Raw genomic sequence first — 23,843 nt, forward strand, 5'->3', positions numbered from 1 at the left:
GGGGAGTGCCGATCTAATATTGTTGCAGAACTCGTGTAATGTAAAATCTTGTCGTATTTTCTGATACATGAGCATTAGATATGTTCGCGTGGCCATATATAGCATCATCTTAAGTATTAATAAGGTGGCCAACTAATGAAACATAAATTAAACTAAGAAGAAAGAGGTCTATGAATCATCATCAGGTAAATCCTTAAATAACTAGTAATTCAGAATTACAAAAGCTTTACCATTGCAGAGAGCAATCAGGTTTGTCCATCAACAGAAGCGTGGCCATGAAGAACACATATGGCGCAACAGTTTTGAGCCTTGAAGAACTGGTAGATATATCTTCCAAAAGATTGATTACTCAGGAAGTAACTTCAAGTTTGCTGTTGTGTAACATAAATGATATGCATATTTATTGTATGAGAATATAGTACACAATGGTAGCCTTTGTTTTCTCAACCTGGATTCAAACATCCGTGAGGAATATCATTAAAAAATAATGACGCCGTCATCTCCAAATGCCAAAAACAGGTTAGTGTGGAAGAATATTAATTTAGACGTACCTACTGTGACTATTAAAAATACAAGTCAATGTTTTCATGACGCTTGGGCAGTTGGCTAGTCATTCTCACATGTTTTTACGAGGAGCCCAACTAGTGTATTCCTTGGGGGTACTAGACCAATATATAGTACAAATACAGGCAGTTTATAAAAGATACATGTTAGCAGCCGTCTGCCACTCACTCTTGAACTCGTCGCAGTCAATAGTCTGGGGACTTTTCTATTGTGTGCGGAACTCTGCAAGACTTGACAGATGCTAGTTAATTTGTCCAGACTACATAGAGATCGACCAGTAGCTCTCCTCATCGGCCGCTCTTCTTGCTTGCCATGGAAGCTACCATATCTGTAGTCACAGGTGAACTAGTGAGCCGTTTCATCTCCTTCCTGAAGAACAAGTACTACTCATCTTTGAGAGATGCACAATCAGAGGAGAAGGTGGTGAGGAGATTGCAGCAGCTCCTGATGAGAGTCAGCATCATCGTCGAGGAGGCAGATGCACGGTACATAACAAATTATGGGATGTTGTTGCAGCTAAAGATGCTCTCGGAGGCCATGTACAAAGGGTACCGTGTGCTGGACACCTTGAGGTATCAAAACCTCCAAGACAGTGCGGACACTAACGAGGTTAGCATCGATGACCCATCAAGCAGCAGCTTGTATACATCCATTCCTTTCAAGCGTTCTCGAAAAAAAAATTGAGAAGCATGACATGGCCATGCACCTCGAGTCAGATGGTGCCTTGGAAAGCTTAGAATTTGCTGTTGCTAACATGGCAGAATTTGTTGTCCTTCTGAGTGGATGTGAGCGCATGTCTCGTAGGCCATATGATGTTTATCTTTACACCAACAACTTCATGTTCAGCCGGCATGCTGAAAAGCAAAAACTATTGAGCTTCTTGTTGGAGCACAACAATCCTCCTGGTGATCATGCACCGACAGTTCTTCCAATCATAGGTGGTTTTGGAGTTGGAAAGAAAACATTGGTTGCTCATGTGTGTGCAGATGAAAGGGTTCGCTCACGCTTCTCCTCTACTTTGCACATGAATGGAGACAACCTCTTGACGACACTGGACCATGGAGGGGCCATGTTTGACATGATGTTGGTAGTTATAGAGTTTGCTTCTGATATAGGTGACGATGACTGGAAAAAGTTTCACTTGTTTCTCGTAAGAATGAGCAGAGGAAGCAAGATCATCATCATAAGTAAACTGAAAAGATTAGCCCGTTTTGGATCAGTGCAACCTATTTTCCTAAGTGCTTTGCCTTATGATGAGTTGAGGTATCTTTTTAAGACCCTAGCATTCGGGAGTGTAGACCCTGCAGAACATCCACAACTAGTACAATTAACAGATGCATTTGCCAAGGAATTATATGGTAAGCAAGGTTCACTTGTAGCAGTAAATACGTTCGCCCATGTGTTGAGAATGAACCTCACTGTTCAGTTTTGGCGTTGCATATTTGGTAAGGGGATAAGACATGTTAAAAGAAACCTCTCCATATATGGTGCACACCCAAGCAAGCTTAAAAAACAAGGCCTTCCAGTCGACATAACGGACTTTGCTTTGCATCCACTTACCATGACAAGTTATACAAGTAATCTTCCAATCAAGGAGGAATCACCAAGTGTGACATTTGGAGAGCTTCTAGCAGATCCTAGTGTTAGGCCAGAAGGAGACTTCACTCTGATTGAATATGAATCAAGGATACCCCCTCATAAATCATTTGTTCATTTTGTTACAAGCCGGGCTCAGGATACACATGAAGGAAGTAGTAGTACCTTGCCAGGGAGGAAGCGACGGGGTGGGCCAATCTAAATTTTTTCTGAGATTGTGTAATGTATGTAACTCTTGTTGTATTTTTATAAACAGATGTGTTCATGTATTATACTGAACAAAATGAATTACAGATCTCAATCAATGTACCGTAAATTTGTATTAAGTATTTGTTATGAGTGGGGGTCCTAAATAAATTTCAGAATAAAGGGCAGACCCCAAGTATTTTATAGCATGGACAAGGGGAGAACAGAAGGAAAATTTGTGTCTTTTATCAGATCCAACAATCCACCTCCTGCTCTTATTCGACAATCAACATCAGCAAAAGTGTCCTCTCCTCACTATCTGTAGCCAGTCTCGGCAAGGATGGCTTACTAGTGAAACAGGAAATTAAACTAGCAAGAAAGGGGTCTATGCATCATCTATACGTGTTTTGCTCATACCGGTGCATATAAAAGAGCAACAATACTACGTGTGTTTAAACTCCATGGTTCCATTCCATCTAATCAAGCAACGCAAACGCTGCATATAAAAGAGCAAAGCAGCGGAGCTCTGATTTTTCCTGTGCCGTGGCGTGGAAGTGGATGTGGACGCCACAAAAATCAGATGAGATCAGACTACGGTCTGCTCGCAGTGGACCTGGCCAGGCGCCTCCCTCGCCTGGCTTGAATCCGGCTACGACCATGGGTCCACCATGGCTGGGCGGCGGTGCAGCTCGCCATGGTGGTTTGAGGTTGGGGGAAAGGATTCATTGCTGGTAGACACTGACCACTGGGCCCGCGGGAAAACGGAAACGGTTTGGCTACGTGAATGGCAGAACAAGTTGGGCCGAAATGTCTGTCAGCCGAGAAACAAAATGGACTCTAGCTTAGGCTTAATAATCCTTTCCTGGGCCGGGATGTTTTGGGCTGGGCACTAGAAACCTGGAAAAAATATATCCAAACCCCAGCCCGGCCTGAAATATATGCAAAAAAATGGGGAGCAGAGCAACTACTTTTTTTTGCGAGAGAAATTTTCAATCTATTCATCAATCATTTTTTCAGAAAAGGAGGAAGACCCCTGGCCTCTGCATCTGGGTGATGCATACAACCATTTTATTAATTATTAACACAAGACCTTACAAAGTTATACAACAATAAGACTAAAGCCACCGTCTAAGCAACATCTGTCGCTACTCCTATCCAGTTGATGAAGGAGCGCTGATAGTCTGGGCCTAATACCAAACAGGTCTCGCAGCCAAACCTAACATCTAAGACCTGAGATCCCAACCAGGACGCCTGCCGGGTATGGGCACCCACCAGTTCGGCGTGCTCCTCAACAAGGACACCTGCCGGGTATGAGACCGCCGCAGCCACCTGCCACCAATCCATCTTCAGAGCTGTATTGCTGCATGTACCTTGCCCGGTCTGGCCGCCGCCGACGCCACCACGACGCCAGACGGCGTCGACCTCCTGCGCGAGTCCATCATCGCACATTAGACGCCTAATCTCCAGGATGCCATGCCATCGAGATCCGAAACCATGAATGTGTATGATGAAGCACCACTCCTCTTGTCACCTCCAGCCATCACTTGCTCCAAAATGATGCCCCCATGAGGGAAAGCGATACTAAGAACACCATCATCGTCCGATCCGGGAGACCAAGATCTAGGGTTTCCCCCGGAGCATCCCGAGCCTGATGACGCCAACTGCAACGACGATGCCTCTACAAGGAAACGACATCAAAGATGCCGCCATCGTCCGCCATGACCGTAGTCGGCGCGATTTTCATCGGCAGTTGCGCCACCGGGCGTACGCCACCGGCCTCGCTGGTCCCTTCAACCTTAGCAAACTCGAAAATGATGCCCTGAAGAGGGACTACGACGCAAAAGCATCGCCATCGCTCGATCCCATGGAGATCTAGGGTTTCCCCCGGAGTTGCCCGAGTTGTCAAAGACCAGACAAGGATGGAATCCCGCAGATCCGTCCAGCTGTCGACGTATCACACTCGCCATCGCGCCGATCATGACCCGGAGACCAAGCTCACGCCTGGGCCCAGATCTGGCCGCGCCACCGCCGATCTGGTCACGCCGCCGCCGTCACTGGCGACTGTGGCGCCCCAGATCTTGAAGCCGCTTGCCATGGGGTATGGGATCGCCGGAGCGCCGCCAGCCCCCGCCGTGACGTCCGGCCACACGCCACGCTCCAGCCCAGGGGCGTCGGCCCGCTCCAGCTCCTCACGAGCGGGAGGGCACCTAGTCCCCGCCGTCGCCGGCGACGGCAAGGCTTTGCCTGGCCGCGCCTTCGGGCAGCGGCGAGGGAGGAGGAGGACGAGAGGGGTAGTCGGGGTGACGGGATCTGGGGGCCTCCCAGCCGCCGCACCGGGGCGACTCGGGAGGAGGACGACTAATCTATTCATCAATCATGGCAGTACAAAGAATACAAGAGGTAATAAAGATTACAACCAGGTCTATGGACCGCCTAGCGACGACTACAAGCACTAGAGCGAGCCGAAGGCGCGCCGCCATCATCGCCCCTCCATCACCGGAGCCGGGCAAACCTTGTTGTAGTAGACGGTCGGGAAGTTGTCGTGCTAAGGCCCCAAAGGACCAGACGACCAGCTCACCAGAGCAGTAACCATCGCTGATGAAGGGAGTTGTAGACCGGAAAGATCAAACCTGAAACCACATGAACGCGAAGACGAACAAAAACTGGATCCAAATAGATCCACCGAAGACCAGCACCGATCGAATCCCATGAGATCCGACGGAGACACACCTCCAAACATCCTCTGACAACGCTATTCGCATGATCAGGATGGGGATAGGATGTTGGAGACATTATTGCTACCGAGGGACATCGCCGCCACCACACAGCCCCAATCAAGACGTTCAACCTAGCAAAAACGAGAACGGGGTCCCTCCCGCCGGTGGGGGGCCGAGATCCTCCGCACCTCCATAGGCGAAAGGCCATCGAAGGTGGGGCGGATCCGCGGCGGCGTTGACTGGAGGAAAAAGGAGACTTTTCTTGAGGAGGAAGAAAAAGGTCTATGGTAGCAAAGCAACTACCTAATGGTTACCATCCCCTCGAGAAACAAACTAACAGTTACCAGCTACCACCTGCGGGGGCTCCCGCAAGGGTCACTTTTTTGGCATGGGAGCGTTTGACGTTCATAAAAAAGGCAAACGGGCGACATCGATAAACCAGAGGAGATGGGGGAGTATTTGACAAAAAACTACTGCAATTGCGGTTGTCGTTCCACTAAACTACAACTTTCAAATTCTTGACCAAAAACTACCAATATTTTTTTCTAATTGTGTGACTAAAAACTACCAAAAATGATTGATGACCGTTTTAGATGATCTAACCATGTTTATGACAAGTGGGACGCACCCGTCAGAATTGATGTGGTAGAGAAGTCAACACTATTTATTTTAACCGTTTTGTTGACCGTTATGACGGGTGGGGCCCACATCAACCTTCTTCTTCTTTCTCCTCCTCCTCTCTCTCGTTGGCATTGCAACAAACATCCTATGTGGATGGGAGGGAAGCAGGTCGTCTCCTATGACGCGCCCGTTGTGAAGACGCCCCCGTCGCTCCCGACTAAGGAAGATGGTCTACAGGACCTCCCGCACCTCATGCCTGAGTGGACGGCGACGACAACCACTTGTCTTCCCGCGGATAGCTATGGCCGGCTCGGTCGAATTCACGTCGTCGTTGTCCACGCCGGCGAGAGGAGCGCCGTCGCCGTCACCGACTCCATCGTGGAGCTCGAGCTCATACAGGGATCCGAGGAAAGGTGGCATCGACATGTCGGCAAGCAGCTGGCTGGGCTGCATCTCGCGTGCCGCTGGCCGTGCTGCATCTCGCAGGCCAGCAGCGCACCAGCCAAGTTAGCACACGAGCAGCTCGTGTGCTAGCTTGGCTAGCTTGCTTATGAGCAGGAGCAGGAGCAAAGCAGTGGTCGCCATCATCTTCTCGTCCTTGAGCTCGTCAGAAAAACCATGGTGACAAGCTCCGCCGGGGACCAGTGACCCGCCGTCGCCGCCGGCCGCCGGTGCCCACGCGACCCGCCGTCACCGTCGCCGGTCACCGCTGCACTCTGCTCCCCCGCTTCCGCAACCTCCTCCTTCCAACCCTAACCCTACCCGCCGTCGCCGCTCTCCATAGCCGCCGCTGCTGTCCCGTGTCGCCGCCCTTCCCCACCCCCGCTTCCGCCCTCTCTCCCTCTAGCTGCCGCTGCCGCTATTGTCCATAGCCGCCGCCGCGCCACCTCCGCACTGGGCCACCGCATCCAGCTGCCGCTCCTCTGGCCGTCACTACCCAGGCCACCGTCGCGCCCACTCCAGCCGCCGCCGCCGCCCTGGCCACCACCGTGCCTCCTACCCCAGCCACCGCCGTCGCCGCTGCAATGTCTTCTGCTGCGTCGTCTCCCTTCGGCCCCATGTACGCGGGCGCGTCGTCCCCCTTCACCCACATGCAGCCGGCCCCACCAATGGCCGGCGGCCACGCTCCGCCCGCCCCGGTTCAGCCCCTCGGCGGCTACACCACGCCGCAGCTTTTCCGGCGGGCCATCCGGCCTACTTCGACGAGCTGTAGCAGCCGACCGGTGCCGGCTCCGCGGCTCTGCCCGCCCCGCCGATGGCCGACGGCCATGCTCCGCTCGCCCCGGTTCAACCCTACGCTGGCTTCGCCTCGCTGCCGGTCTCCCGGCCATGGGGCCCTACTCCTTTGGCTGTCCTGCACTCGGCCCCATCACCGAACAACTTCGGCACTGGCGGCGCTTGGTACATGGACTCGGGCGCCATCGCCCACATGACATCTCATCCCGGTACCCTAACCTCCTTCACTCCGGTTCATACTCCTACTCGCATCACCGTTGGTAACAGTTCCTCTCTACCTATCACACATGTTGGTCGTACTTCGTTTCCTTCCACATATATGCCTGTCACCATGACTAATGTTCTTGTTTCTCCTGATTTAGTTACGAACCTTGTCTCTGTTCGTCGTCTTGCTCGTGAGAATCCCATTACCGTTGAATTTGTCGGTTTTTCTGTGAAGGATGCCCGTACTCGGATGGTCCTTCACCGTTGTGATAGTCCTGACGAGCACTATCCGGTGCACTCCTCCGCCACCGCCTACACCACCCAAGTCGCCCCCGCCGCAGGTGTCGACCTTTGGCATGCTTGTTTGGGACACCCGAACCCCACCACTTTGCGTCAAATTCTTCAGGTTTTTCATTCTCGTGCAATAAGATCGACGACCATACTTGTGAGGCTTGTCGTATTGGCAAGCACGTTGGTCTTCCCTTTAGCGCCTCTACCACTATTTCCACTTTTCCATTTCAGTTATTGCATAGTGATGTTTGGACATCCCCGGTTACGAGCAACACGGGCTACCTATACTATTTGGTGATCTTAGATGATTTCTCTCATTATGTGTGGACATTTCCTCTTTGTCGCATGTCCGACGCCCTTTCCACACTCACCGCCTTTTATTCCTATGTCACCACACAGTTAGGTCGTCCTATCCTTGCATTACAAACTGACAACGGAAAGGTGTTTGACAACGTCACTGTTCGTAACCTTCTAGCCTCTCACGGCACTATCTTCCGCCTCACTTGTCCCTACACGTCCCAACAAAATGGCCGTGCTGAGCGTATCCTTCGCACTCTTAACGACTGCGTCCGCATGCTGCTCTTTCACTCTAACGTGCCTCCGGGGTTTTGGCCGGACGCTCTCGCCACCGCCACCCTCCTCATCAACATCCGTCCGTGTCGCCCACACTTGAACTATGCCCCTCACCATCTCCTCCTTGGTGCGCCCCCATCTTATGATGGCCTTCACATCTTTGGTTGTCTCTGCTGTCTTAGCATCGCCGCCACGGCGCCTCATAAGCTTGCACCTCGCTTCGTCGGTTGCATCTTCCTCGGCTACCTACCGAACACCAAAGGATACCGCTGCTACGATCCCGTCTCACATCGTGTATTCACCTCCCGGCACGTTTACTTTGATGAGAAGGTGTTTCCATTTCAAGAGGTACCTTCCGTCGCCCCGTCACCGCCGGCAACCGGCGGCCCTCCAGCGACCCCGTCAGGTGGATGGCCCTGCTCGGTTCTTGGACCGCCTCCGGGCTTCGGCGGTCCTCGCACCGCGGGACGAGCTCTGCCTCACGCCCCCACACCGCCCTCGCCGACTCCGTCAGGGGCCTCGGGATAGCCCGCCTCGCCGGCCGCCGCCTCGCCGGCATCTTTGCTGGCAGCCGCTGCGTCGCTGGCCTCTTCGACGGTCGCCCCGTCGCCGGTATCTTCACCGGCCACCTCGGGCGCCTCGCCGGCTGCTTCGCCAGCTGCGTCGCCGGCCGCTTCGCCGACCGTCTCGCCGCCCGCCTCGTCGGTCGTCCCGGCGCTGCCGTCTCGCCCCATCACACGGGCCCGCACTGGCGTTCACCGTCCGAGTCTGCGGTACTCGAGCGACGAGTACCTCCTCGCCACCTCCACCGCGGAGCCGTCCCCTATTCCTGCGTCCGCTGGCGCCGCCCATCGTGATCCTCACTGGCTTGCCGTGATGCAGGAAGAGTTGGACGCTCTCCAACCGAACCGCACCTGGACACTGGTTTCCCCACCTCCTCGCGCCAATGTCATCAGCGGCAAGTGGGTCTTTCGTCACAAGACCCGCTCGGATGGTACACTTGAGTGCTACAAGGCTCGTTGGGTGGTTTGTGGTTTTCGACAGCGCGTTGGAGTTGACTTCACTGAGACATTTATACCGGTTGTCAAACCGGGCACGATCCGCACCGTCCTCCAGCTTGCCGTGTCCCAAGGCTGGCCAGTTCATCAGATGGATGTCTCCAACGCCTTCCTCCACGGCCATCTTGAGGAGCAGGTTTATTGTGAGCAGCCCACCGGTTTCGTCGATGCATCTCTTCCTGGCCATGTGTGTTTGCTGTCCCGGTCTCTCTACGGGCTCAAGCAAGCGCCTCGCGCCTGGTACCAGTGGATCGCCGGGTTTCTTTAGACACTGGGCTTCAGCGTCACTCGCTCGGACGCCTCACTGTTTGTCTACCGCCATGGTGACACGAGTGCATATTTGCTCCTCTACGTCGACAACATCATCCTGACGGCCTCCTCCGCAACTCTTCTTCAGCAGATTACTCTCCGGCTGCATGACGAGTTCGCCACCAAGGACTTGGGTGCTCTACATTATTTCCTTGGCATTGAGGTTGTTCGGCAACCGGATGGCTTCTTTCTTCATCAACAGAAGTATGCGCACGAGCTCCTTGAGCGTGCATGCTCAACTGTCACCCTGTTGCTACTCCTGTTGACACGAAGGCCAAGGTTTCTGCTCTTGAGGGCTCGCCAGCGTCGGATGCTCCCTTCTACCGGTCCATTGTCGGTGCACTTCAGTATCTGACTCTCACCCGACCGGATCTACAGTATGCTGTTCAGCAGGTGTGTCTCCACATGCACACCCCTCATGACTCCCATTGGACTCTCGTGAAGCGGATCCTCCGTTACATTCGCGGCACGATGACTCTTGGGCTCACCCTCACAGCGTCCACACTTCTCTGGAGATGGTGGCCTACTCCGATGCGGACTGGGCTGGCTGCCCCGACACCCGTCGGTCCACCTCTGGCTATTGCGTTTACCTCGGTCCTTCACTCGTCTCGTGGTCGTCCAAGCGACAACCCACGGTATCGCGCTCCAGCGCGGAGGTTGAGTACCGAGCTGTGGCTAACGCTATTGCCGAGTGCACCTGGCTACGACAGTTACTTTAGGAGCTGCATCACGATGTCTCCCAGGCTACAGTTGTCTACTACGACAACGTCTCTGCGGTGTACCTCTCTGCCAACCCCGTTCATCATCGCCGGACTAAGCACATTGAGCTGGACATTCACTTTGTGCGCGAGCAGGTGGCCCTTGGATGTATTCGGGTCCTCCATGTTCCGACTGCACAACAGTTCGCCGATGTGATGACGAAGGGACTGCCGACATCCACCTTCGAGGAGTTTTGTTCCAGTCTCTGCATCACTGGCGCCGCTTCGACTGCGGGGGGTGTTGAGTATATTGTGTACGTGTATATTGTGTATTGGGCCCACCTCCTGTTTACTCTGTATAGTTGAGTTTGATGGCCCCCCTCTGCACTGATATATACGTGTGTGGTGCATCGATCAATGCATTGTGTTTGCACAACCTATACTTCATATTCTACATTCACCAAGGGGCTGCCATCAGCTAGCCTGAACGTCTTACCGGGCGACGTTCGGACTGCCGCGGGGGGGGGGGGGGGGGGGGGGGGGTGGTTGTCACGTGTATTGTGACACAAGTATGTACCGAGTCTCTGGGCTACTCTCTCTCTGCATATGTAACAGCCTATGGCAATGGAATACAATAGCGGCTCACATCTACTGTTCTACTAAAACATGGCTGTATCGGATCAAATTTCCACATGATATGTCACCAAGTTCTCAATAATTCACGAGCAACCGCCTCGGGACCCTTCTCTCTGGAATTTGTAGAATGAGACTATGTGCTTCTCATCCTTCCGCTAGTCAAGCCAATGGTTTCCATCGCCTCCAAACCTTGGATGTAGGTTTGGCACGTCGATATGTTGGGATGCATCGTCGTGTCGGCTTTGGGCTTTTCTGGTGCTGACACCAGGACCTGTAAGGAGTAAGATGTTGTGCTTGAAATAAGGGTCTCTCGACCCTCGCTCTATCTCGTCGAAGGCTTAGCCGACACTACAAATGGCATGTAGAGTTTGACTTTTTAGCAACAGTTGACCGACGATTTGGCATGCTGCGGTTGCGACGGCAAGCCACTGGGGAAGGACATCGGCAATCATTATTGCAGGCTAGACGATGAGGCAGAAAAATATTGCCGCCTCTTTGCGGTGGTTTGGCTTCATCCACAAATCCAGCGCTGAAGAGGCTTGGGAAGCAAGTCCGAAGCCTTTGGCCGATATTTTTAATCGATCAAGATCCAGTTCTTCTGATCTCGTGGCTGCTGCGGTTCACTAATGCTTCTAGGCAAGGTGTTTCAGTACATCCAAGGGCTCAGTTCGGCCAGCGGTGCTCTCCTTCTTCAGCGACGTCGAAGGACTTGGGTGCTTGGTGGGCATGACGAAGATGGAGCCCTCCAAGGACCCTTTTGTGTTTTCTGTTTTCTATGGGTCTTGGCTACTGTGTTGTTACTATTCGATAGTGTCATTGCTTGTATCCTTCTCAGGTTTCTCTACTTCTATGCGTATTTGCAATATTCCTTACTCATATTAATACAAGTAACGTATGCCTATGGTTGTACGTGCTCAAAAGAAGACTCAAAGCTTCATCCTCTTTCCACGTGCACCCAACTCACCTGCTTCTATATCTCTCGGCAAAATAAAATTGACATGTCTATTTTATATAATACTTTTATTGTGACCATAGGTCAGCCTAGAATTACCGCAAAATAATTTCAAAAAGGAGAAAGAATGAGCAGAGTAGATCTGCAGCGACCTGTCTGACTTGTGCTTTTTTTTTGCGGGAAGTCTGATTTGTGGTTTAAACTACCAATATTTGCCATTTCCTATTCATATAAATGTGTTATCCATATATAAATTAATTGGGCACCGCCAACGCAATGTCCAAGGCCAAGTTGCTCTGAATTAATAAAATTGTTAAAACAGCAATGTATCAAGGGTGTGCAAATGAAATGAACATAAATAAAATGACAGTAGGTAGTATGCAATTGAAACTATGCTTAGTGGTACATTTTTTTACTTTTGACATCTTTCATTCATACATTAGTTAGTGTTCAGCTCTAGTGTGAAATTATGCTTCATCTGCTATGAGCATCTATAAATGGACTTGGCTCATACAAATTCCGAGTTCAGAAACTAAGTATGCAGCTATAGCCATTGAACGCCCGCATCATCAAATCTGCTTAAAGTGGAGATGCGAAGGCGCAAAGCTAATGATAACCCTGTATGTCCATCAATCATGTTTAGTAATACTGAACATAAATAAAATGACAGTAGGTAGGATGCAAATGGAACTATGCTTAGTGGTGATAGTAATACGTAGCCGGTGATCATGTAAACACTAGCTTTTGGTACGCACTGAAATCACTGCCCAAGATATGGGGATCAATAGTACACTTTTTAATCTGTGGATAGAACTGGACCTTGTTGCTCTCCATGTCCACACGAACCAAATACTGGCGTAGTTTGGACCTGCCCGGGCGCTGTAGTGTATCATCGGCCACCCTGATCAGTTCGGTGAAGACTAGGTAGATGACGCCGTCTTCATGAGTGCTCAGGATAGGGAACGACGGAGCAATCATTGCCATGCCGGTAGAATGGTAGGACACATTCTCCCATATGTTCTCAACATTGTACTTGCTGCTTATTTTCCAGTCTGACAGGTCAGGCGAGAGAGTATAGACGGTGAGATCAAAGCCTTTGCCCGGCACTTGTTCAACATTGCCATCCATGCGGACGAGCTTGATGGTGTCGCCAACACATGCCATGGAACGGAACTTCTCGGGGCAGAGGTGGTACCGATTCCAGGGGCTGCTGGTATCGTAGGATGGACAATCTGCGGGCAACGCGACGAAACGGAGCTCCGGGCTGTCCGAGTTGCTGCACTCTTTGCCCAGATCACACACCACCATGCCACCGAGCAGCTCCACCCAGCAGAGGATTGATCCCCGATAAGAGAAACACAAGTGAGAGCAGAATGCCGGCGGAAGGTGCAGGCGCGCGGGCTGCAAGGTGCTGAAATTTGAGATGGGCTCTAGGCCCATGTAGCAATTTCTGAAAAATCACTAAGGGCCCATGTGGGTTATATGGCACTAGGTATAGTGGGAAGTTTAGTCCCACCCTAGAAGTGGAAGAGGAGTTGGACCTCCTTATAAGGGTTCTGTTCTACATGCTATTGGAGCTTGAGAAGAGAAGAGGCCCTCGCGCACTCCTCCTCCTCCGCCGCCCGCCGCGCCGCGGGTTGCGGGATTGAGCCGAGCCGAGCTCACGTGGGTTGACGGGAGAGCAGGTCGTACGGAGAAAGCTGAAGCTGACAAGAAGGCCGCCGAGGACGCCGCTGCTGCTACCAAAGCCGCGGCCTCTGCATGGCCTACTGAAGGGTATAACTCGTTTATCCCGCTCCTACTGTTTTTTGTTTTAGCCATGCTAGCGTTATACGTAGATCTTTCTGCAATTAGCGTAGTATGTGCTAGTTTGACTGAATATCAGTATGCGATTATATGTGTCAATGCCATGCTAGTGATTTACTCGTGGATTAATTTAATTGAGAAATTGCCTATTTACTCAACAATCCAAAAACCTATTCTGTGTAGGAATTTTTCGGCAAGTGGCTTTGCCGCTGCACTGAAACCGGATAAGTTTACCGGTACATACTTTAAGCGTTGGCAGACTAAGACCACGTTATGGCTCACGGCTATGAACGTGTTCTGGGTCACCGGTGTCTCCACGGGAACGATTGCTCCTAAACAGGAGAAGGCGTTCAAGGAGGCTACCGTTATGTTTCTCGGAGCAGTTCTTAGCGTGATCGGAGACAAACTGGTCGACGCATATTTACATGTGCATGTCGCCAAGGACTTGTGGGAGGCGCTCGAATCTAAGTTCGGGGCAGCCGATGGCGGAAGCGAGATGTATATTATAGAGCAGTTCCATGATTACAAGGTGGTTGAAAACCATCCTGTGTTGGAGCAGGCTCATGAGATAATATGCATTGTTAAGGAGCTTGAACTTCTTAAGTGCGAGTTACCGGGCAAGTTTGTCGCGGGCTGCATAATCGCTAAGCTCCCTAATTCCTGGAGGAACTTTGCCACCACTCTGAAACATCAGAGGCGTGAATTCTCTGTGGAGGATGTCATTGGCCATCTGAGTGTTGAGCAGAATTCAAGGGCAAAGGACTCGCACGGAAAAGGGGCCGAAGGGACTTCTGTCGCCAACATGGTGAACCAGAAGAACTTCAACTCCCACAAGCCCAAGGGAAAGAACGGTGTCCAACACAATACCGACTTTAAGAAGAAGGGTAAGAAGACCTGCAGGAAGAACAAGAAGGACGAGGGCTGCTTTATTTGTGGTTCGGTTGAACATTGGGCCAACAAGTGCCCAAACAAGTATAAGAAGTCAGGACAGGACTCCAAGTCCGTCAAGATCACCACGAAACCCTATTTCCACCGCCGCAACCTTCTGTACCCGTGAGATCCCATCTTCGGGCCTTTTTCGGTGCTCTGCCGGAGGGGGAATCGATCACGGGGGGCTTCTACATCAACACCATAGCCTCTACGATGATGTGTGAGTAGTTTACCACAGACCTTCGGGTCCATAGTTATTAGCTAGATGGCTTCTTCTCTCTCTTTGGATCTCAATACAAAGTTCTCCTCGATTCTCTTGGAGATCTATTCGATGTAACTCTTTTTACGGTGTGTTTGTCGAGATCCGATGAATTGTGGGTTTATGATCAAGATTATCTATGAACAATATTTGATTCTTCTCTGAATTCTTATATGCATGATTTGATATCTTTGCAAGTCTCTTCGAATTATCAGTTTGGTTTGGCCTACTAGATTGATCTTTCTTGCAATGGGAGAAGTGCTTAGCTTTGGGTTCAATCTTGCGGTGTCCTTTCCCAGTGACAGCAGGGGCAGCAAGGCACGTGTTGTATTGTTGCCATCGAGGATAAAAATATGGGGTTTATATCATATTGCTTGAGTTTATCCCTCTACCTCATGTCATCTTGCCTAAAGCGTTACTCTGTTCTTATGAACTTAATACTCTAGATGCATGCTGGATAGCGGTCGATGTGTGGAGTAATAGTAGTAGATGCAGAATCGTTTCGGTCTACTTGTCACGGACGTGATGCCTATATACATGATCATGCCTAGATATTCTCATAACTATGTGCTTTTCTATAAATTGCTCGGCAGTAATTTGTTCTCCCACCGTAATACATGCTATCTTGAGAGAAGCCACTAGTGAAACCTATGGCCCCCGGGTCTATTTTCTATCATATTAATTTCCTTTCAATTAGCTATTTTTATCATCGTTTATTTTGCAATCTTTACTTTCCAATCTATACAACAAAAATACCAAAAATATTTATCTTATTATCTTTATCAGATCTCACTTTTGCAAGTGGCCGTGAAGGGATTGACAACCCCTTTATCACGTTGGTTGCAAGGTTCTTGATTGTTTGTGCAGGTACGAGGGATTTGCGTGTTGTCTCCTACTGGATTGATACCTTGGTTCTCAAAAACGGAGGGAAATACTTACGCTACTTTGTGGCATCACCCTTTCCTCTTCAAGGGAAAACCAACGCATGCTCAAGAGGTAGCATGGAGCAGTTTGGCATTGAGGACTTGATCACTTTCCACCTGGACTTTGACCCTGAGATTATGGCTCGGTTCTTTGCTTCGGTCCACTTCCATACTGATGAGGAACGGACCATGACATGGATGACCAATGGACAACAGATGACTGCTAAGTGGAAGGAGTTCATGGATTTGCTACTGGTTCGTGATGAGGGGCTCAACAAGCCCGTTGGTGTTCGCCCTCATGCCAACCCCGAGTCAGCCAGCAAGAACAAGCTTCAACCCTACTATGTTGAGAAGAAGCTTCCCAGTGGCAAGAAGGCGTGGGTGCTGAACTCATTCCTTGACATCACGCATCGGATCTTCCACAACTCCCTCTTTCCGCGCATTGGTGACAAGGACAAGGTGCATGACTATCTCATGGATATGATGCTCATCTGTGAGGAGGCGCGTCGTGCTCAGACGCAACCACTTGATGTCTCACATATCATGTGGTGTGAGCTACAGTTTGCGGTGTTCAACCGTAAGGTACCAATCTATGGACCTTACCTGTTTCACTTGATCTCGAGGACTTGGGAGAAGCTCTATCCCCAAGATGAGTTTGCTGCCCCCGGCTGGATTCGTCATGAGCCCATCAAGCTCCGCATCAAGCCTCAGTGGGCTAACACCACTACCCGTGCTGAGGCAGAGGCTGCTCAGATGGACGTGGATGAGGATGAGATTGAGGAGGAGGAAGCGGATGAGGACAGCTCTGCTGGGTATGCTCCTCCCTCTACTGAGCCCTCATGGGATAAGAAGCTGAAGGCCAAGATGAAGGCCTTGTTCTGCATGCAAGCCAAGGGGCAGTACAGGACCCATGTTGCTTCCAAGGAGAGTCGCCGCCGCGACAAGAGGATCTTGAGGACGTTTGGCGAGGAGATATCCAGCGGGTCCGAGAAGCACATCACCCCAGAGGCAGAATGGATGGCGAAGTAGGGCTATCAGTGGACTGAATCTGAGGAGGAGCCCATCCCCGCTGCCGAGTCCGACGAGGAGCGTGACGAGTGATCGCTTCAGCTTGGGCTACCACCTGTGTCGTAGGTGTCCTCTCTGCCTTTTTGGTGTCTCGATGCCAAAGGGGGAGAGAGAGTAGGATTTGCGAGTCGTGTGTCGTGTTGTGTCGTGTTGTCTCACTTTGTCGCTTTGCTTTCGTTTTGTTGGACCTCATTTGCTTTGGTTTGGCTTGTCCTCGTGAGTCGTATTTCCTTATCATATGGTGTAAGACATATGCACTCTAGCGTATCTTTTTGTCTTTCATGCTTAGTAGCCCGTGAGCTTATGCTATCTTGTGCCAGTTACTCTATGCTCATGTTTATTATCTTGTCTCCTTGCTTAGTATTAGTTATTTTATTGCAAGATATGCCTCATCTATAAAATATAGGGGGAGTGTTGATCCTAGTATGTGTGCCGTGCAGTCCAAAGCATTTCTCGAGAGTGCACACGTCTAGGGGGAGCTCGTCTATATTTTATAGATGTTGCATTTGCCTATGCTTCATTTTATATCTCTATGTGCAAATCCCGTATTGTCATCAATCCACCAAAAAGGGGGAGATTGTAAGGGCATATTTATCCCTTAGTAGTTTTGGTGATTGATGACAATGCTTTTGCGGACTAATCGTGTGCACTGAGCATTTCAGATATATCATGCCTAAGCACAAGACGATTTGGTGCCCCTCGAAGCTCATTGAAGACGGCGTTTCTCTACGTTTCTTTTCGGTGGATTTGAGTCGTAGGAAAGCCGTACTATTAAGAGGGGGTCCGCGTTGGAAAGGTTTGGGTGGAATCATCACGTACACGTCTGTTCCTTTCTGCACCACCTTTCCTTTGGCTCTTTGGAGCATCCTCCGTTTCTCTGTATCTTTGCAAAATGAAGGACTCCTAGTGTTGCTGAACTAGGGCATGCGGTAGTACTGCTGCACAGAGCGGTAGTACCGCAGGCCCCTACGGTAGTACCGGCCATGGGCGCGGTAGCTAGTACCGCAGGTGCTCGCGGTAGTACCGCTTCTTGGACGCGGTAGTACCGTGGCCTCAGGCCTGCACAGTAGCTCGAGCGGAAGTAGGGGCGGATGTAATTTTCTACATCCGCGCCCTACGCGGTAGTACCGCTCCTGGCTTGCAGTAGTACCGTGTCGGATTTTTGCACAGATCAAAACTCAGCGGAAGTAGCCACGGATGTATTTTATATGTCCATGCCTTCCCAGCCTAGACTATTCCTGCCTTGTGGTAGTACCGCAAGGGGGCGCGGTAGTACCGCGCCAGCGGTTCTACCGCTCTATGCCTTATCACATCAGGACTAGTCTTAGGTCCTGCCGCGCCAGCGGTAGTACCGTGGTGCCTCGCGGTAGTACCACGGGCCCTTGCGGTAGTACCGCTTGTATCGTGTGGTAGTACCGCTCGTCGCGGGCTGAGTTAGTGGATAACGGTTGGATTTGTTCTTTCACTATAAAAGGGGAGTCTTCTTCTCCAAGTTGACCACATCTTCCACTCCCAAGCTCCATTGTTGCTCTAAGCTCCATTTTTGCCCGATCCCTCTCCCTAGCCAATCAAACTTGTTGATTTTCTAGGGATTGGTTGAGGAGGCACCGGTCTGCACTTCCACCAAGAGAAATTTGATTCCCCCCACTAATCCCTTGCGAATCTTGTTACTCTTGGGTGTTTGAGCACCCTAGACGGTTGAGGTCACTGCGGAGCCATATTCCATTGTGGTGAAGCTTCGTGGTGTCGTTGGGAGCCTCCAATTAAGTTGTGGAGATTGCCCCAACCTTGTTTGTAAAGGTCCGGTCGTCGCCTTCAAGGGCACCAATAGTGGAATCACGGCATCTCGCATTGTGTGAGGGCGTGAGGAGAATACGGTGGCCCTAGTGGCTTCTTGGGGTGCATTGTGCCTCCACACCGCTCCAACGGAGACGTACTTCCCCTCAAAAGGAAGGAACTTCTGTAACACATCCTCGTCTTCACCGGCTCCACTCTTGGTTATCTCGTACCTCTACTTGTGCAAGCTTATATTTCGTTGGATCTCTTGCTTGCTTGTGTGCTTGTTGTTGTTACATCATATAGGTTGCTCACCTAGTTGCACATCTAGACAACCTACTTTGATGCAAAGTTTAAATTGGTAAAGAAAAGCTAAAAAATGTTAGTTCCCTATTCACCCCCCCCCTCTAGTCAACTATATCGATCCTTTCATCCAGTTACAAGTCCACCTTTCACTCGCAACCGGTTTGATGTTTCTTTTATTTTATAATTAGGTTCGAGTCTTTTTTTTGCATTAGTTGCAAGTCCACCTTAACGTGCAACTAGGTCTGATTTTTTTTCCTCAGTTGCAAGTCCACCATTGACTCGTAACTAGGTGTTGATTGTTTTGGGTCCCAGTTTGCAAGTTAACATCGACTCGCAACTGGGCCCGCTCCTATTTTAACCATTGACTCAAAGATGGGCTCTCGATCCTTTTCTTTTCCGTGGTTGCAACTCAGCCAACTACTTGCAACTGGGCTCGAGCCTTCTTTCGTCCCATTTGCAAGTTCTCCACTGACATGCAACTGGACCCTTGATCCTTTTTGCCCTAGTTGCAAGTCCACTCTTGACTCGCAACTAGGTGTTGACTTTTTTTGTCGCAATCTCAAGTGAATCATCGACTCGCAACTAGGCCCGCCCCTTTTTTATCCCAATTACAAGACAACCATCAGCTCAAACTGGGCTCTTGATCCTTTTCTTTACAGCAGCTGCAAGCCAACCAACGACTTGTAACTAGGCCCGGGCCTTTTTTCAACCTAGTTGCAAGTCCTCTGTTAACATGCAACTGGGCTCTTCATCCTTTTTTGGCCCTAGTTGTAAGTCCACCCTTGACTTGCAATTCGGCCACTCAATTGCAAGTCCAACATCGACTCATAACTGGGCCCTTCATCCTTTTTTGCCCTAGTTGTAAGTCCACCCTTGACTTGCAATTCGGCCCGACGTATTTTACCCAATTGCAAGTCCAACATCAACTCGTAATTGGGCCCTTCATCCCTTTTTTGCCCTATTTGTAAGTCCACCCTTGACTTGCAATTCAGCCCGACATTTTTAACTCAATTGCAAGTCCAACATCGACTAGCAACTGGGCTGACCCTTTTATTTGCCCGAGTTGTCCACCATTAACATGCAACTGGGCTCTTTGACCTTTTTCCCCTAGTTTGCAACTCCATTATTTGACTCACAACTGAGCCTAAATTTGTTTCCTCGGTTGCAAGTCCACTGTCGACTCGTAAATGGGGCTGATTTTTTTTTGCCTCTTACGTGACTAAGCCCTACAATTCATTTGTTGAATGTGGAAGTTATTTGTTATGGGTAGGATACATAGGGAAGGAAGCATGTCATCACACCAGTACATGCATTAGCTGATCCTTCGATGAGCTTTGCATGTTTGTGCATATCAAGGTACGTACTAGCACATGCACATATCCAACGCAAGGCAGAAAAGGCTTGCACGACAATTAGCGCATACAAGTACACACTAGAAAACTAAAAAGGTTCACTGTACACTAAAAAATGTCCAGTTTGTTAAAGAAAATGTTTATCGTATATATAAAAAGTTCATCCTACACTACAAAACTTTAGTTTGTTTATAAGAAATGCTCTGAATGTTTGAAACATGCTCCCATTTTAAAAAATTATTCACAAATTCAAAAGGTGTTCATGTTTTCATAAAACATTTCATTTTTTTGAATTTTTTTGGGAATTTCAAGAAATGTGTCCATTTTCAAAATTTGTCCGTGTTTTCAGAAAATGTCCAGAATTTTCAAAAAAATTCGCATTTAAAAGTATTTTCAGGATATAAAAAATTGTTCGCGTTTCCAAAACTTCTCGTGTTTCAAAAAGTGTTTGGAATTATATTTTTGTTCAGAATTTTCAAAAAAAAAACTTGAAGTTCCAAAAATTCTTTCCGTTTAAAAAAAATTCGGCATTTTCAAAATTATTCACAATTTTTCAATAAATTGTTCAGACAAGGTTTCATGCAGCATTGAGTTGTTAAATATTCGCGTTGATCTTTTGCCACCAACATTCATTAGTTCCAGTTTAGGTGCAAGATGGTTGAGAGTTCTATTGTCGTTAGGTGCGCCAATTTTTTCTGTCTTTTTCCCAAAACTGGGCTGGACAATAAAAAAACACAACAAACAGCGGTTGGGCTGGAAATCAAAAAAACGAGGCTTTGCTAAAAGATGACAGGCTTAAACTTGGGCCGAACTGCAGGCCCTCCTCGTGTGTCCACCGTCTCGCCCACCCTTCTTGACGGCACGCCGGTTTCCCTGCTAGTATTTTAGATCTGGGCTTCTCCTTCCTCGCTCGATCCCCAAATCAAATCGCTGCCTGCTGCTTCCTCCACCCCAACCCTAACCCTAGCGGCGCCGCCATCCTCGATCCCCAAATCCCTTCTCCCTCCACCAAACCCTAATCCAAAGCTAGCTAGCCGCCATGGCCCGTTCCATGGTTCTGCTCGCCCGCGAGATTGATTTCAGCCCCCACGACGAGGGCCGACAGTTCCGGTGGGGGTTCTATGAAGGAATGCTGCCAACCCGCAAAGCGATGAGGGAGGATGTCATCAGGTACCTGCGGACCTTCAAGGCCCGCGCAGTCGTCGACAATCCGCCGGAGCTCTCCTTCCTCCACATACTGGTGCCGCCGCAATCCCGACCGCTCCCGCCGACATGCATGGACCTGGACTCGGCCCGCATCTCCAGCACGGACAAGAACCTGGTCGCCCTTTATGCCGGAGGGTACCGCCCTGGCTCCGATTTGCTGGGAGGCTATCTCATCTACGACGCCAGCAACGACTCCCTCTCCGTCATCCCCCCTCTTCCCTCCGACGACTTGCGTGGAGCCATGGGGCACCAGTCGGCCGTCATCATGTGCGACCCCCATGGGGAGGGCTACCTTCTTGCCGAGCTCATCAAGAAAGGCGGGGGTCTGGCTGGGGTCTGGCTGTGGAAGTCGTCCGCCCCAGAACCGAAATGGGTCTCGGTACCCGGGAGCCATCCCCTTCCACCCAGCAGATTCACCGTTGACTCGTGCTTCTCTTACCGGGGCTCTACCCTTTGCTGGGTGGATCTGCTCAAAGGCATGTTGCTCTGTGATCTCAACCAAGACTGCGACAACAAGTTCAGCTTTATCAAGCTGCCACAAGACTGTCCAGCCCTGGATTGGAACTTAAAGGAGTTCAGCTTTGTCAAGCTGCCACAAGACTGTCCAGCCCTGGATAGGAACTTAGAGGAGTCCAGCTATATCATCAAGTTCTGCACCCGCCCTGAGGAGTTCCGTTCCATGGCCTGTGTTTGTGACCACATCAAGCTTGTCTCCTTGGATGAATCTGGATTGGAACTCTCGCTCTGGACTCTGTTGACTGATCACTCACACTGGATCAAAACCTCCAAGTACAATGTTGATAAAATCTGGGCAAACGTCAACTATCAGTCTACTGTTTTGAGACAGCTTATTCCGTCTCTTCCTGTCCTGAGCATCCATGAAGACGGGGTTGTCTACTTGGTCGTGAATGATGAAAGCATCGTGGACCGTCGACTAGAGCATAAAGGCCAGTATTTGCTTCGTGTTGACATGAAGAATAACGAGGTCCAGATCTCTCCACAGCCTACAAGGCGTATTTGTTACCAACTCTTTGCCAGCGAGTTCAGTGCGTACCGACAGCATTTACAGGATCGACCGGTACTACCACCACCACTAAGCATAGTTTCATTTGCATACTACTGTCATTTTATTTATATTCGCCATCACTGAACATGCTTTCATTTCTGTGCTACTGTAATTATGCCTAGGTTTTAAAATGATTAACATTCTAATGCTTGTTTATCACATCCACTTTGCTTCATACTTGCTAATTGAAAAGGATATTTGGCCACCTCATCAGGTTTAAGAGTAGATGCCCGATATTGATGCTCATCCGCAGTCATGATTCTGAAATCATTTTTTTACTACAAAATTACTCTGCCCCCTTGTCATATTAGGACTTGCACATCATGATGACACTCCTTTGCATGTTTCAATCCTGTTTTTTCTTCTTCCTTTTTTACTTGATAGAGATAGTGTTATCATTAGCTTCACCTCTCCACTTTAAGATTTGATGACCTGGGCATTCGGTGAATATAACAGCGTACCTGTAGTTTGTTTCTGAACTTGGAATTGCACGAGTCAAGTGCATTCAAAAATGAACATAGCAGATGAAGCATAATTTCAAACCAGAGCTGAACACTGCGAAGTGTCTGAATTGAAGATGTCAAAAGTACCAAAATGTACCTTTGACAAATATAGCTGCTTCAACAATTTTAATTCACAGCATCCTGGACTGACCCTAGACATTTTATTGGTTTTGCCCAATTAATTAATATCACTGCATATGTACTCAACCTTGCACTTGTTCCTTTTTAAAATTATTTTTAGGTAACCTGACATATGGTCATGTTAATAGTATTGTTTTTGACAAACATCTCTGTTTTTTTTTTTGGCCAGAGAGAGATAGAAGCAAGAGAGTTCGGTGCGAGTGAAAAGACGTTGAAGATTTGAGATGTTGGCAACATAACATGTGGAACTGGTACTTAAAGTCCACTGGAGACATTTACTGTTATCATTATCTGATGTTAGTAGTTATAAACTGAATGGTGGGTAGTATGTGTTTTCACTCATGGTTTTATGTCTACTGAGTGGCTTGTTTTGGATTTGTAACTGGTAATGGCTTGTTTATTTTTGTGACTGCTGATTCTGGCTACATGCATGATTGTGATTTTCCTGCATGAATCCTGCTGGTTTGCTATAAGTCTGGTTGATTTAAAAGCAATTTTAGATGTTTGGAACTAATTGATGCCTCCTTTCTCTGCTGTTTGCTTGCCCATAATTTGACTGTTATTTTGACAGAAAAAGAATATACATTCTGGATTTTAAAGGCACTTAATTTGTAAGCTGTTGTATGTTGCTAGACCTGAGGCATTGGCTCTTGGTGGGGCAATTTTGCCCTCTTTGTTAGATTCCTTTTGTGGCAGGCTGTGAGTTTCATGGACCCTTTGGACTAGTGAAGGATTGTTGCGTGGCATGATATGCTTGGGTAAGTGGCTATTGCAGTCTTGAAAAACTGGTATGGCCGAGGCCGCCCCGTGCATGTGTCCCTTGTTCATTTTCGAGCTTCGACAGACTTGTAGCATGCAATCAAAGA

At 49.4% G+C, this 23,843-nt stretch overlaps 1 protein-coding gene and 1 pseudogene across 1 annotated transcript; both read left to right on the forward strand.

Moving 5' to 3' along the window:
- Positions 1-876: 876 nt before the first annotated feature.
- On the forward strand, positions 877-2,362 carry LOC123048199 (putative disease resistance RPP13-like protein 1; annotated as a pseudogene).
- Positions 2,363-20,957: 18,595 nt separating this feature from the next.
- On the forward strand, positions 20,958-23,427 carry LOC123051025 (uncharacterized). Its single transcript, XM_044473757.1, has 2 exons — positions 20,958-22,345; positions 23,147-23,427. Exons 1-2 carry the CDS (start codon positions 21,101-21,103, stop codon positions 23,198-23,200), a joined length of 1,299 nt encoding a protein of 432 aa, XP_044329692.1. The 5' UTR covers positions 20,958-21,100; the 3' UTR covers positions 23,201-23,427.
- The last annotated feature ends 416 nt before the right edge of the window (positions 23,428-23,843 follow it).

This window comes from Triticum aestivum, chromosome 2D, assembly GCF_018294505.1.
Source record: "Triticum aestivum cultivar Chinese Spring chromosome 2D, IWGSC CS RefSeq v2.1, whole genome shotgun sequence".
Lineage (NCBI taxonomy): Eukaryota > Viridiplantae > Streptophyta > Magnoliopsida > Poales > Poaceae > Triticum > Triticum aestivum.